The sequence below is a fragment of the Melozone crissalis genome, unplaced genomic scaffold, assembly GCF_028551555.1.
Source record: "Melozone crissalis strain CALT ecotype California unplaced genomic scaffold, PUWL_Pcris_2 ptg000034l_1, whole genome shotgun sequence".
NCBI classification, from domain to species: Eukaryota; Metazoa; Chordata; class Aves; order Passeriformes; family Passerellidae; genus Melozone; species Melozone crissalis.
This window is the reverse complement of record NW_026535812.1, coordinates 25,112,732-25,125,966: the sequence shown is the minus strand read 5'-3', so window position 1 is coordinate 25,125,966 and position 13,235 is coordinate 25,112,732. Positions and strand designations below refer to the sequence as shown.

Genomic DNA, 13,235 nt, shown 5'->3' with positions numbered 1-13,235 from the left:
GACAGAGGCAGAACACCCAGAATGCCCGAACCCAGGGGGTGTGAGACCAACAGGGAGGGGAATGTTCCGGGTCTGTCAGTGCTGCTCTGGGCTCTGAAACACAGCTGGGCCCCAAAACCCGCTGGGTGCTGCCAGCAGTGCCCCAGCTGCACCCCCGGTGCCAGGGGGACCCTCAGGGTGTCCTGGCTGCGAGGGGCACCCGTGGGTCATCAATGACCCAAGGCTTGTGCCCCCCGTGCCCCCCTCTGCTGGGTTTGCTGATGCACTGATGAGGGCTCTGGGGACTCTCCCGGGGTCCCGCTGCCCCCCAACACTGCCTGAGGGTGACTCCAAGGAGACCCCTCCGAGCTGGGAGGTGGTGGCTCTGCTGCATGATTAACTGTTAATCCTCTTTGGGGAAACATCACACGGTGACTGTCTTTGTTGGGATTTAATGCTTTCCGTCCCCAAAGGGATGTGCTGGGTACCTGTTAATGAGCCGTGCAGAGGCGCTGGCCCTGTCAGGGCTGGTGGGTGGCCGTGGCTGGCTGCCAGCCGCCCCCTGCCCTGTCACAGCCCCCTCCCCAGCAGGGCAGAGGGGACACACACCGTGCTGTGCCCCGCTGCAGGGCAGGGTGAAGCTCTTTCCCCCCGAGCCCAAACCGGGTTGCGAGCACCTCCAGCGCCCCCAGCTCGCTCTGCCACCGCTCCTGGCACCTCTGGGTGCCTCGGGCGGGTCCAGCAGGGGGGTCCGGCCTGGGAGCTGCTCCCACCCCAAGGGGAGAGCCAGGGGCCTGGCACTGAGCGGGGTGGGCACCAGGAGGTGCCCCCAGCTCCATTCCCCGGGCAGCCTGGGGCAGGGTGGGGCCTGGGGAGCCCCTCTGGACCATTTCCCATGCCCGGAGTGACCCTGCCCTGCCACTCGCGGGTACCCTCTGCTGTGGGGCTGCACCGGGGGCACCCACTGCCCGTCCTGACCAGGGCACAGTGACAGTGACAGTGACAGTGACGGACAGGAGTCCTGGGGGGCCTCCAAACCTGCCCACCCCCCACTGCATGGAGGTCCCCTCGATGCCCAAAGGGGAGAGGTGGCACAGGGCAGTGCCAGGCTGGCAGGGCAGCCTCGGCCGGGGACGGGGACGGGATGGGGTTGGAATGGGGATGGAATGGGGCTGGGGATGGTTTGATCTGCTGAGGGATGGGGATGGTTTTGCCTCCAAGCCTTTGCGCTGCGGCTCATTCCGCTGGCGCTGCTGGGGGAGCGGGATTAACCCCGGCCGGGCTCGGGGAGCTCGGCATTAACGTGTTAACTCCCCCACACTCCGGAGCACAGCGATCTCCCTCCCTCTCCCCCCATTTTTTTCCTTCCTTTCCCCCATAATTAACCCATTTTAACAGCGGATCGCTGCCCGCTCTCAAGACCCCGCCGAGCGATGCCGGCAGCGGTTTTTCCGGGCGGGTCTGCCTGAACGCCTGCCTTCCCTGCGAGCACAAAGGAGGCCCGCGGCTCGCACCCTCCCATCGCTGCCATCCTCGCCATCCTCCCCGCAGGCTCTGGCGGGGGATCCCGGCGCCGCTGCGGAGCCGCTGCCAGCGCTCGGCGGGCTGCCATGGGTGGGAGGTAGCGCCGCTGCGCCTGGGCGAGGGGAGGAAGGACGGACGCCGATGGATGCCGCCGCTCCTTAGGGACGCGCGGCGGGGTCCGGGGCTCGGCCGTGCCTGCTCAGCACTCGGCGCTCGCAGGATGCCGGCGGTGATTTAGGAGCGGCGGCCGCAGAGCGAGGCAGAGCGGCCGCGGAGCGATCGGCATGCGGGAGCGGCGCCCCGGGAGCCCCGACTGCGTGGATGCTTCTGGCTGAGCGGCAGCGCCCGAGCCGCCCAGAGCGCGGAGCGAGCCCCGAGCCGCTCCGAGCCGCGAGTGCGCGTTCCGGGGCCGGCGGCGGCGGGGACACCCAGCGCGGCTCTCCCGGAGCTCGGGGGGCGCCGGGCTCGCCGGGCTCGCAGCTGCAGCCCGCGGGGGGCCGGGGGTCCGCCCGCCACCCGGCCGGGGCGCCGCGGGCGCGATGCAAGTGTCCATCGCCTGCACGGACCACAACTTGAAGAGAAATGGTGAAGACAGGCTCATCAGCAAGCAGAGCACCACGACCCCGAACGTAGTGAATGCAGCCCGGGCGAAATTCCGGACGGTGGCTATTATCGCTCGCAGTTTGGGGACGTTTACCCCGCAGCACCACATTTCATTAAAAGAATCCACCGCAAAGCAAACGGGCATGAAATATAGGTATGGGCACGGTCTCGGTCTTTGTTCCCTTGCAGCGCGATAGCTCTTTACTTTGCCTGCCTGGATTTGCAGAGGAGCTCTCTCCTCGGGTTATTAATAGATTTTTAATAGAACTCGGGCGTAACCGGGAAGCTTTGGGGTGTTTGTGTTTTTGCAGGCATATGCATTTGCGGTTTTGTACCCAAAACCCGCTCGCTCGGGCAGATTCTGTGCAACGCCGTGAATTTGTGACAGCGGCGCTAAGATGGTTCCTATTAAGTGTTCAGTGTAACTAATCCCGGTGCTAATGAGCAGGAGACTCAATTAGGCAGGCATGCCCGGGGCCGGGCACGGAAAGTTGCTTTGCGGGGCTGCGTGGAGCAGAGGCGTGTGCCGCGGGTGTCAGCCCACCGCGGGGGCGGCCCCCCGGCTCCTCACCCGGTGCGCTCGGGCAAGATGAGATCAAAGCCCATTCTGGGCAAATGCAGAAAACCGAATCTCGGCCGTTCTTATGGAATGCCTCCTGCCTCTCGCAGGTTTTTATTCCTCCTAGCCTAGGCAGCAAAAATGAGGAATGGCTGTGAGTTGGGCTATGAAGTGCTGAGTGTGGGCAGCTGATCAGCTCCTCTGCCCTGCCTTTGGCTGTGAGCGAGAGGGATTTGTGCGCCTTTGGGGCTGGCTTCTGCCCGTTCAGGGTGTCCCTTCCAGCCACCAGTGGGGGCACAAGGGGACAGCCTGGCATCTCTGCACCCCGAGCTGGAGCTGCGGCTGGGCAGGCAGCTGGCACAGGAGGGTCCCTGGGCAGGCTGAGGGTGTGGGGCTGTGGGCAGCTTTATCCTGCTTGCCCCCAGCCCATGGGACACCAGCCAGGGCCCCCAGAGCCGCCCAGGGGAGCTGCGGGTGCAGTTTTGTGTCAATGCTGCCTTTGGGGTCCTGGGACGGCCGCAAAGGCGCTCTGGGCTCAGCAGCCGCTGCCGGCTCCAGGCGTGGTGCAGCCAGGGCAGGGGGATCCTGCAGCTCGGGAAATGCCAGTGCTCACTCCCAGCAGCTGCAGGGCTCGGAACAGCGTGGATGGGGCGCTCAGATGTCATTTTCTGTGGTTTCCTTGGATGGTTGGTCAATGACAAGGAGGCTTTGCCCGAGTGGAAGCCCGGCCTTTCCAGCTGCTGCTCCCTGTCCTTCAGCCGTGACCAACTTCCAGCAGGGACGTGGCAGCGCTCTCCTGCCCTGGTGCTGGCAGCAGAAATCATCAGTGAGCCCGTGGCCAGGGCAGAGCTGCTGGTTAATAAATGTTCCTGGATGGGGGGCTGGGGTGGCAGGGCAGGGACATTGCACGTCCAGGGGGATCCTGGCAGGGACAGTGCCCATCCAGAGCAATCTTGGCAGGGACTGTGTTCAGGGGGATCCTGGCAGGGGCAGTGTCCATCCAGGGGGATCCTGGCAGGGTCTGTGCCCATCCAGGGGGATCCTGGCAGGGGCAGTGTTCAGGAGGATCCTGGCACGGGCAGTGTTCAAGGGGATCCCAGCTCCCAGGCCGTGGGGAGGGCAGTGCTTGGGGCATGGCAGAGGGCCTTGTCCAAAGACAGGACACACAAGATCAGTGTAACTTGCCCTTCAATCACCTTCCCAGTGGAGCAGAGCTCCTGTGACCCCTGACCCCTCTGGCAGCCCCATCCAAGCCATCATGCCTCAGTTTCCCCATCTGTGGGAGACGGGTCTGTGATGGTGTCCCTCAGAGACAGGACCTGCTCCCAAGCCGCGCTCGCTGGCTGCAGGGACACTTTGTGCTAATTGCCAGCACTTATCTCCTGATTTCCCCGGGCTCCCAGCTCTCTCCCAGGGTACCAACACCCCGGAGAATCGCAGTTCCTTGCTCCTGCAGCCTCCGGAGTGGGGCCTTTGGGAGCGCTTTCTGCCTGGTTCCTGGATGAGGGTTGGGAGTGAGGGAGGCTTGTCCCACCGGAGTTCTCACAGCCCCGGCTCCGTCTGCCCCAGACCCGGGAGCTGCACCAGGAATAGCAGCTCGTTGGCGACAAGGCTGAGGTTTTATCTTTATGACTAATCTCTGTTTCTGCTCGCGAATCTCCGTGCGCAGAGCTGATTTCTCCCCAGCGCAGGGGAGTTTGGAGGAATGGCTGAGCAACCCTCGGGCTGAGCTGTGCCCTGCCAGCCTCGGTGACCTTTGGGTGGGGAGGTGCCAGTGGAGCCGGAATTCCGTGCTCACCTTGGGACCCCTTCCTCAGCCCGAGGGAGGGGAATCCAGAGCCAAAGGCTTTTCCCGGCGGCTGCAACGATAATGCTGCGAACTCCTCACCTCCCTCACATTTTGAAGCTGAAGTCCTTCCCAATTCATTTTCTGCCTGAATTATGTCCTTGATGCTGAGCTCTGCAGCTCGGGCTGCTCCAAAAGCCACCCCATCCAGGCTGGCCCTCGATGGACGCTAAAAATACCGAGAGCCGCCCCCGGGCAGGGCTGCCCCGAGCCCCGCTCCATTCCGGGGTGCTCCGGGGCTGCCCCGAGCCCCGCTCCGCTCCGGGATGCTCCGGGATGCTCCGGGCCCCGCTCCGCTCCGGGATGCTCCGGGCCCCGCCGCCTCCCCCGGTGCCAGCGCTCCCATTATGTAAAAGGGAGAGACAGCGCCTGTGACAGGGCTGGGGGCGGGAGAGGAGCCAGCTCGGGGGCTTTTCACCGAGTGACATGTTTCTGGCCCCGCTCCAGCTCGGGGAGCGAATTGGAATATGAGAGGCAAAAGTTTACGGCAATAAATGCGTGCGTTCTCCGGGAAACAGCTGCAAGCGCTCAGGTGGGCTCAGGTGCGTCCCCGCGGCGCTCACCTGAGCAAACCTGGGCTCTGCCTCCGCAAAAAGAGCTTTGCGCTTGGCATCCTCCCCGGCCAGGGGCTCCTGGCCACGGCCCCTGCTGTCCCCGCCGGGCACAGCCGCGCTGCCGCCTCCTGCTCTCCTTTATCCTTTGTAATGCTCCAGCTCGGTCCCACCGGGGAGCCGGGGGCTCGGGGGAGTATCTGATCACTTCAAGCCTTTCTTTGGAAAGGACGGAGTCGCAGCTTTGGGAAATCGCAATGTGCCGCACCGCTGCTGGGAACAAAGGACGAGCCTTTGCTCCGATGCAGGGCAGGCAGCAGGGACGGCAGCCCGGCTCTCCCTGCTTTGGGCCGGCCAGAGGGCACAGCCCCGGCTCTCCTCTCTGCTGATTTGCCGTATCTTCCTTAAGATTCTTCTCAGCAAAATGGACCCAGCCCCGCTGCTGGTGCTGGGGGCTGTTTGAGACGCGGCGCTGCTACCGCAGGAACAACTTCTCAAAGTGAGACTGGCACCGGCCTGCCTGTTCTCAGACTTTAAATTACACCTCAGCGAGAAGTTCTTACAGTGAGGCTGCGGATGCCTTGGCAATTGGGTCTTTAAGGTTCATTGCAGCCCAGGTCATTCTAGAATTCCCAGATTTTTTGATACCACCCCTGTCCATCGCAGCTGCAGCACCGCAAGCCTTGCCCAGAGCACCACAGCTACCCAGGAGCCTGCTCTGTGCCCAGGGTGTGCCCAGAGCTGGGATGTGATGGGAGCTGGGATGTGCTGAGAGCTGGGATGTGATGGGATATACTGGGAGCTGGGATGTGATGGAATGTGATGAGAACTGGAATGTGCCTGGAGCTGGGCTGTGCCCAGAGCTGGGATGTGAAGAGAGCTGGAATGTGCTGAGCTGTGCCCGGAGCTGAGATGTGATGGGAGCTGGGCTGTGATGGGATGTGATGGGAACTGGGATGTGCTGGGAGCTGGGCTGTGCTGAGATGTGATGGGAGCTGGGATGTGCCCGGAGCTGGGATGTGCTCGGAGCTGGGCTGTGCCCGGAGCTGGGCTGTGCTGGGAGCTGGGATGTGCTGAGATGTGCTGGAAGCTGGGATGTGCCCGGAGCTGAGATGTGCTGGAAGCTGGGCTGTGCTGGGATGCGCTCGGAGCTGGGCTGTGCCCGGAGCTGGGCTGTGCCCGGAGCTGGGCTGTGCTCGGAGCTGGGCTGTGCCCGGAGCTGGGATGTGCTCGGAGCTGGGATGTGCTGAGATGTGCTGGAAGCTGGGATGCGCTCGGAGCTGGGCTGTGCCCGGAGCTGGGCTGTGCCCGGAGCTGGGATGTGCTCGGAGCTGGGCTGTGCTCGGAGCTGGGCTGTGCCCGGAGCTGGGATGTGCTCGGAGCTGGGATGTGCTGAGATGTGCTGGAAGCTGGGATGTGCTCGGAGCTGGGCTGTGCTCGGAGCTGGGCTGTGCTGGGATGCGCTCGGAGCTGGGCTGTGCTGGGATGCGCTCGGAGCTGGGCTGTGCCCGGAGCTGGGCTGTGCCCGGAGCTGGGCTGTGCTCGGAGCTGGGATGTGCTGAGATGTGCTGGGAGCTGGGATGCGCTCGGAGCTGGGCTGTGCCCGGAGCTGGGATGTGCTCGGAGCTGGCCTGTGCTGGGATGCGCTCGGAGCTGGGCTGTGCCGGGCCCCGGCGCTGCGGGGCCGGTTTGGGGCCGTCAGCAGTTCACAAATAACCCTTTTTGCCGAGCCCTGGCCGCGCATGGGCACGAGGGGCCCAATTTACGGAGCACAACTATCTATTTGCGCTCATCCATAATTGATGGAGGCAGCTTTGACCATTAACTGCGGCGCGAGCCTAAACAAAAAATTTTATCTGCAAAGGCGAAGTGGCGGAGTTCACATTCCGGGGAGAGGCCGGGCAGCATCCCCCGAGGTGAAACCCATCCTTCTCACCCGAGGGGTGAGAATCTCCCCCAATTGGAGAGGTGCTACTAACGTTTGCAAGATAAGAGCTGAGAAACAAGGGAATAAAGCAGAAGGGAGGGCGGAAAAGGGTTGTGTCCCTCCCCAGCGTTGTTTGCAAATCTGAGGGCAGCTGAGCGTGTGGGGACGGTGAAGGCGCAGGGAGGAATCTGCGGAACAAAAGCTGCTGACATTGGAATTACGTAAAGGTGATCTGGGCAGATAAACCTTGAGAAGTAAAGTTTGCTTTCTTCCTCGTCCCCTGGGGAAGAGGAGAGATTGAGAGAAGGGACTGGGACACACACGGGTCACCTTGGGCTGCGGAATTCCTTTGGGAATTCTGGCTAAGTCCTGTGCTCGCCAAGGGGTGTCAGTGGAAGCAGGTATTTCCTAGCAGTCTGTCTTCTTTTTCCCTGCGTTTCATTTTCCAAGAGTTAACCATAATAACTACCTCGCATATTTAGGAAATTGTGGTTTATTTAAGTCTTGCTGCAATTACGAGCAGTTTCAAACTCTCGCATGCAAATGGCACAATTATTTTGGTATCGAGTTCCATATTGTTTCAGTACTCTCCACATCAGGCTGACTTTTATGGCTCATCGTCTGATCTTCATTTTCCTGCTGCAAATTAAGATTAATCCAGTGAACAGAATGGATTTACGCTGAATTCACAATGCTTTTCCCCCCAGGACTGTAGCTTATAATGGCTGCAAAGGAGGCAGGAATAACACAGAGGGGAAGGAGAAGGAACCATTGAGTAAACAAAATCTGCTGATTTGTGCTGCTCTCACCTTCCCAGGGGCTCCCGGGAGTTTGCAGCTCCCAGGTGAGGCTGGGGTTTGGTGGGGAGTGGGTTTCTCTGCTCCCATCACACTGCAGGGTGAGGTTTGGACACACATTTATCCACCAGCTCCCCTCCAAAGCCACGGCAGTGCCCGGGGCTGGGCAGGGCCCCTCTGCCTGGCACTGCTGCCCTTGGGCTGGCACTGCTGCCCTGGGGCTGGCACTGCTGCCTTGGGGCTGGCACTGCTGCCCTTGGGCTGGCACTGCTGCCCTGGGGCTGGCACTGCTGCCCTGGGGCTGGCTCTGCCATCCCCCAGCTCTGCCCAACCTCGGCAATTCCACAATTCCATGGCAAATGGGGCCTTTGCGGGTGCCTGGGCTGGTGTGAGCGCTGCAGGTGGATCTCGTGTTCCAGGTGCCAGGTGAAGATAAGCTGGCTCTGCCTGGCTGTCCCTGCCCTTCCTGGCTGCCCTTGCCCTGCCCTGCCCTGCCCTGCCCTGTGGGGACAGCCCTGCCCTCCGTGCGGGTGGCACTGTGGGCACCGGGCACCGCTGTGATCCCGAGGGGAGCTCAGGAGAGCAGGGCTGGGTTCCAGGGCACGGCTCCCACGGCTCAGTTCTGTGTGAGGAAAACGATGGGATTGAAGGAAGGTTTTAAATAATGAGCTGGAGCTGCGGGGGCCGCGCCGTGGGGCCGCCCACGGCCGGGGGGCACGGGCAGGACAAGGCACGGCTGGGTGTCCCTGTACCCCTGGGTGTCCCTGCCACCCCTTGTCACCCGTGGGTGGGTGTCACTGTCACCTGTGAGTGGGTGTCCCTGTCACTCATGAGTGGGTGTCCCTGTCACCCGTGGGCGGGTGTCACTGTCACACATGGTTGGATGTCCCTGTCACCCGTGGATGACTCTCCCTGTCACCCACGGGTGCTGTCCCCATCACCTGCAGCTCTCTGTCCCCATCCCCCCTGAGTGGCTGTCCCAGCAGTGCCACCCGTGTGTCCCCAGCCCCGTGCCCCCTGTCTGGGCAGTGGCAGTGGCAGTGGGTGGCTGTGCCACCCTCCAAAGCTGGTGCAGGTCCTGCCCCACGGCTGCTCCACCCTCCGTCCCTGCAGCCTGCTATTTTCCACCTCAAGGCTGCCTGACAGCTTTAATCTGATGCTTAAATGGCTGGGAGAGGAGCCGCCGTGCAGGAAGGCTGTAATTTAATGACTTGGGGAGCGCACAGTTTAAGACATTTCAAATGAATTATTTTAGCCTGGCTGCTTCGGCAAAATCCAATTGGAACTTTGAGCGTGCTTATTTTTATTTCAGACTAACGCTACAGAACGCCTCCTGTAGAATGTGTTTGTTAAGGAATTAATTGTCTTTGAGGAAAGGAAAGTGCCCTGGGTGGGACTTGCTCCCCGAAGCATCCAAATGAGTTTGAATTGTTTCTCAAACTACTTTTGTAGCACCGTAAACCCAGCTCAGGCAGGAGGGGAGCAGGGCCTGGCGTCTGATCCCTCCCTGGGCTGGCCCTGTGCTCCCTCAGGGCTCTGCAAACGAGTTTATTGGCAAAGCTCTGCCCAGAACAGAAACAATCCCTGGGACATGGGGTTTGAGGAGCAGGAGAAGCAGGCAGCTTATGGAAAATAAGGTGCTGAAGCTCCTGGGTGCCCCCATTGAAGCCCTGGTGCCCCGTCCCTGGCAGTCCCTCAAGAGGGAAGCTGGAGCAGGTTTATCCTTGGTTTTGGTTACAAAATTCAGGATTTTGGTCAGGACTCACAGCAGCTGGGTGCAGCTGCAATGGGGATGGTGTCTGTGCACACAGGGTGCAGGGCAGGAGGGCTGGGCTGGGCTCCTGCATCCCCCTCAGAGCTCCTGAGCCACCAGGGAAACGTGTCCTTCATGTAAACAAGCTGCTCTGGGGATATTTTTGAGGATGAAGTCATAAAAATTCTATGGCGTACCTATATTTTCCTTTTGGCATTGAATTCACCATAAAAACTGACACAGAAAAACAGCTTCAGCTGTGCTGGCTGGAAAGTGCTGCAGCTGCTTCTCAGAGCCACCAGAGCAGCCCACGGTGGGCTGGCTTGGAAGGGATGCCATGGCCAAGGACACCTCCCACCCTCCCAGCTTGCTCCAAGCCCTGTCCAACGTGGTTATTTTTTCCCAATATTCCATCATCTCTGCTCTCTGGCCTTGGGAAGCCGTTCCCTCCTACCCTGTCCCTCCAGGCCCTCGTTCAGCAATTCTTCAAATCTGTCCAAAAATTTATTTTCTCTGTTAAAAAGCAAAAGTCCCGTGCAGTAGTTAAAGCATAAATTCCATTATGTTTCCCAGTGGTTCCCTTACCTCAGGCTGCTTGTTTTTATAACAACTCCTGCAAATCACCTTTCCCCAAATATTGTTGCAAGGATAAATTGTCCCTCCAAAGGGGAGTGTCCCCTTCCTGGGCCATCCCTGAGGGTGCTGCTGGGATGGAGCTGTGCTGAGAGCCCAGAGTTACCCTGGGGCTGCTCAGATCCTTCCCCAGCGCCGGGATTGTGTCAGGATCCCCCCCTATTGCCTGGGGAGAAAGTTCCTGATTCTCATTTCCAGCTGATCACCCACTTCAGCTGGGTGACTGATGCTTCCCAAGGATGGAGAAGGCAACCCCTGAGAGGCTTTTCCTGGTTCTAGTTTGCCTTTTTGGCTGTGAGGTGGCACGGACAGCAGGGCAGGTGGCATTTCTGCTTCCAGCCTGGTGGGTTTGGTGGCCGTGCCCTCTGCACACAGGCATGGCTCGGACACTGATTCCCAAAAATTGGGATTTGGTCAGTGGGCAGGGCAGGGCAGGGCAGGGCGTGTGCCAGGGCTCTGTGTCCATCCCCAGCAGGGCTGGGGACCCCAGGGGACACTGGGGACAGCGGGGACAGCAGGGACAGCGATCACCCCTCGCACAGATGGATGGGATGGGATAGGATGGGATGGGATGGGATGGGATGGGATGGGATGGGATGGGATGGGATGGAGCTCCCCCTGCTCCCCTCATTTCTGGCAGTAACTCGATTCCATCAGGGGTTTTTGCACGGATCACGTAATCCCCTCAGCCATCTGAAATCCTGCACTTTAAAAGCCTCGCTGCAGAATGACAAAGAGGGTTTTATTCCCTCGCAGCCGGGGTGGCCGGTGATGAAACAGGCGGGGGCAGCGCCGTGGGCTGAGCTGGGATGGGCTGGGATGGGCTGGGATGTGCTGGGATCCCCTGGGATGTGCTGGGATGGGCTGGGATGGGCTGGGATGGGCTGGGATGCACTGGGATGGGCTGGGGTGTCCTGGGATGGGCTGGGACAGGCCCTGGGCAGGAGCTGTTCCCATGAAACCCCCACCCTGGCACTCCCAGTGACCCCACAACTCTGGGGGTCCCTGGGCAGCTGTGCCCAGCCCCGGGTGGGCTCGGGGCCATCTCCTCTGCCTTATCTACATCTAATGCGTCATCTGCAACTCCTGCGAGCGCTGAGCCCAGGAGAGCGCTGGGGAATTGCAGCTGAGGCGCCCACCCACGCAGCCCGTGGCCCTGCGAGCGTGGAGGGGAGCTGGGAGGTGGGGAGGGAGCAGGGAACGGGGGCTGGGTGCCCTTCAGGCACTGCTCATCCCCTGTGCCATCCACGCCTGGGCTGGGTGCCCACTGCCCAGCAGCCTCCTCCTGCCGCCCCCAGCGCCTCCCCAGCCCACCAGCACGGCCCTGCAGTTATTGCACGAGGAGCAGTTCCCTGGTTTGTACCAGTGACCCAGCCCTGAGCATCCCTGTCCTGCCCGCAGCAGGGCCTGCACGCTAAGGAGGATGCCCAGAGGGACACCTGGCACTGGGCACAGGCTGGCAGTGTCCCAGGCCAGGCTGGACAGGGCTGGGAGCAGCCTGGGACACTGGAAGGGGTCCCTGCCATGGCAGGGTGGTGTGGGGTAATCTTTGGGGTCCCTCCTGGCCCAGACCATTGTGGGGTGGTGTGATGCTGCCCTGCCAGCAGGAAGGCAGCGCTGCTCCAGGAGCTCCCTCCCTGCACTGCACTGCTGCACGTGACCCACACCCAACTCCTCTCATTCCTGTAACAGGTAGGAGATCGCACAGCAGCGTGCAGAGCAGCAAACACGAGCGCAGTCACACAGTGCAGGTGTCAGATTGAATGCCAGAGCAAAGTGAAGGATGCACGTGCTCAGGCAAGAGCAGAAATCCAGAAATCTGTGTTTTCGGCTTGCACAACCTGGGCCACCTACGCTGGTCCAGCTGCTGCAGCTCTGTGTTTATCTGTGCTGCTCATCAGTGGGAATGAGGTAAAAAATCCCTGACATTTGATGTTTTGCATGAATACCCAAACTTCATCAAGCCAGGGCAATGCTCCCAGGGATGCACAGCTGGGATTGCTGGGGTGGCTGTGCTGGGCAGGGCAGGACTGGGTGATCCCTGCGGGTCCCTTGCAGCTCAGGGCATTCTGTGATTCTGGTTCTGTGTCTGTGCTGCAGCTCTGTGGCCTGGAGCTGTCCTCACCTCTGTCCACACAGGGAACCTGGGCTGGATGTGGTGCCTTGCTCTGGGCACACAAGGGTGCCAGGGCCACGGGCTGCTGTGGGCACAGGTGGCACTGTGGGGATGAGGTGGCACTGTGGGGATCAAAGTGGCACTGTGGGGATGAGGTGGCACTGTGGGGAGGAGATGGCACTGTGGGCACAGGTGGCACTGTGGGCACAGGTGGCACTGTGGGGAGGAGATGGCACTGTGGGGAGGAGATGGCACTGTGGGGATGAGGTGGCACTGTGGAGAGGAGATGGCACTGTGGGCACAGGTGGCACTGTGGGGATGAGGTGGCACTGTGGGGATGAGGTGGCACTGTGGGGAGGAGATGGCACTGTGGGCACAGGTGGCACTGTGGGCACAGGTGGCACTGTGGGGATGAGGTGGCACTGTGGGCACAGGTGAGCCCCTCTCAGTTGGGCTGTCTCCATGGATGGACGGAGCAGTTTGGGTCGTATTGGGGTGAAACAGGTTCCGTTTAGGAGCAGGGGGTATTTCCGAGGCACAAGCAGGCAGGTGGGCTGTGCCAGAGCAAGGGAAGCTGCCCAGCAGGGTTTGCTGCACCCCACCCTTTTTATTGTGCATTATTGACGGCTTTAACCCCATCCTCGCCGAACCGTTTCTCCCCGGCAGTGAGCACTTTCTGCGGCACCCCAGAGCAGCGGGAACGCTGTGCTTTGTCGCGGGGTGCTCATCACCCTCATCCGTGCAGCAGAGGGGTTTGCAATCCCGGGGCAAAACTCGGGATTTGCAATCCCGGGCCAGCCCAGAGCTCGGGGTTGGCAATCCCGGGGCAAAGCTCAGGGTTTCCAGTCCCAGGCCAGCCCAAATCTCAGGGTTCACAATCCCTGAGCAGCCCAGAGCTGCGGCTCCATCGCTGTGATCCCCCGGCACGGGCAGCGGTCCAGGCGAGC

General features: G+C 61.2%; 1 protein-coding gene across 1 annotated transcript in view; it reads left to right on the top strand.

Moving 5' to 3' along the window:
* The first annotated feature begins 1,985 nt into the window (after window positions 1–1,985).
* KCNAB1 (potassium voltage-gated channel subfamily A regulatory beta subunit 1) overlaps window positions 1,986–13,235 on the top strand; it is a 43,493-nt gene continuing 32,243 nt past the window's right edge. Inside the window, exon 1 of the mRNA XM_054282930.1 lies at window positions 1,986–2,260. Within this exon, the coding sequence (XP_054138905.1) occupies window positions 2,043–2,260 (218 nt within the window). The 5' untranslated portion in view covers window positions 1,986–2,042. The remainder of the gene's footprint in view (window positions 2,261–13,235) is intronic.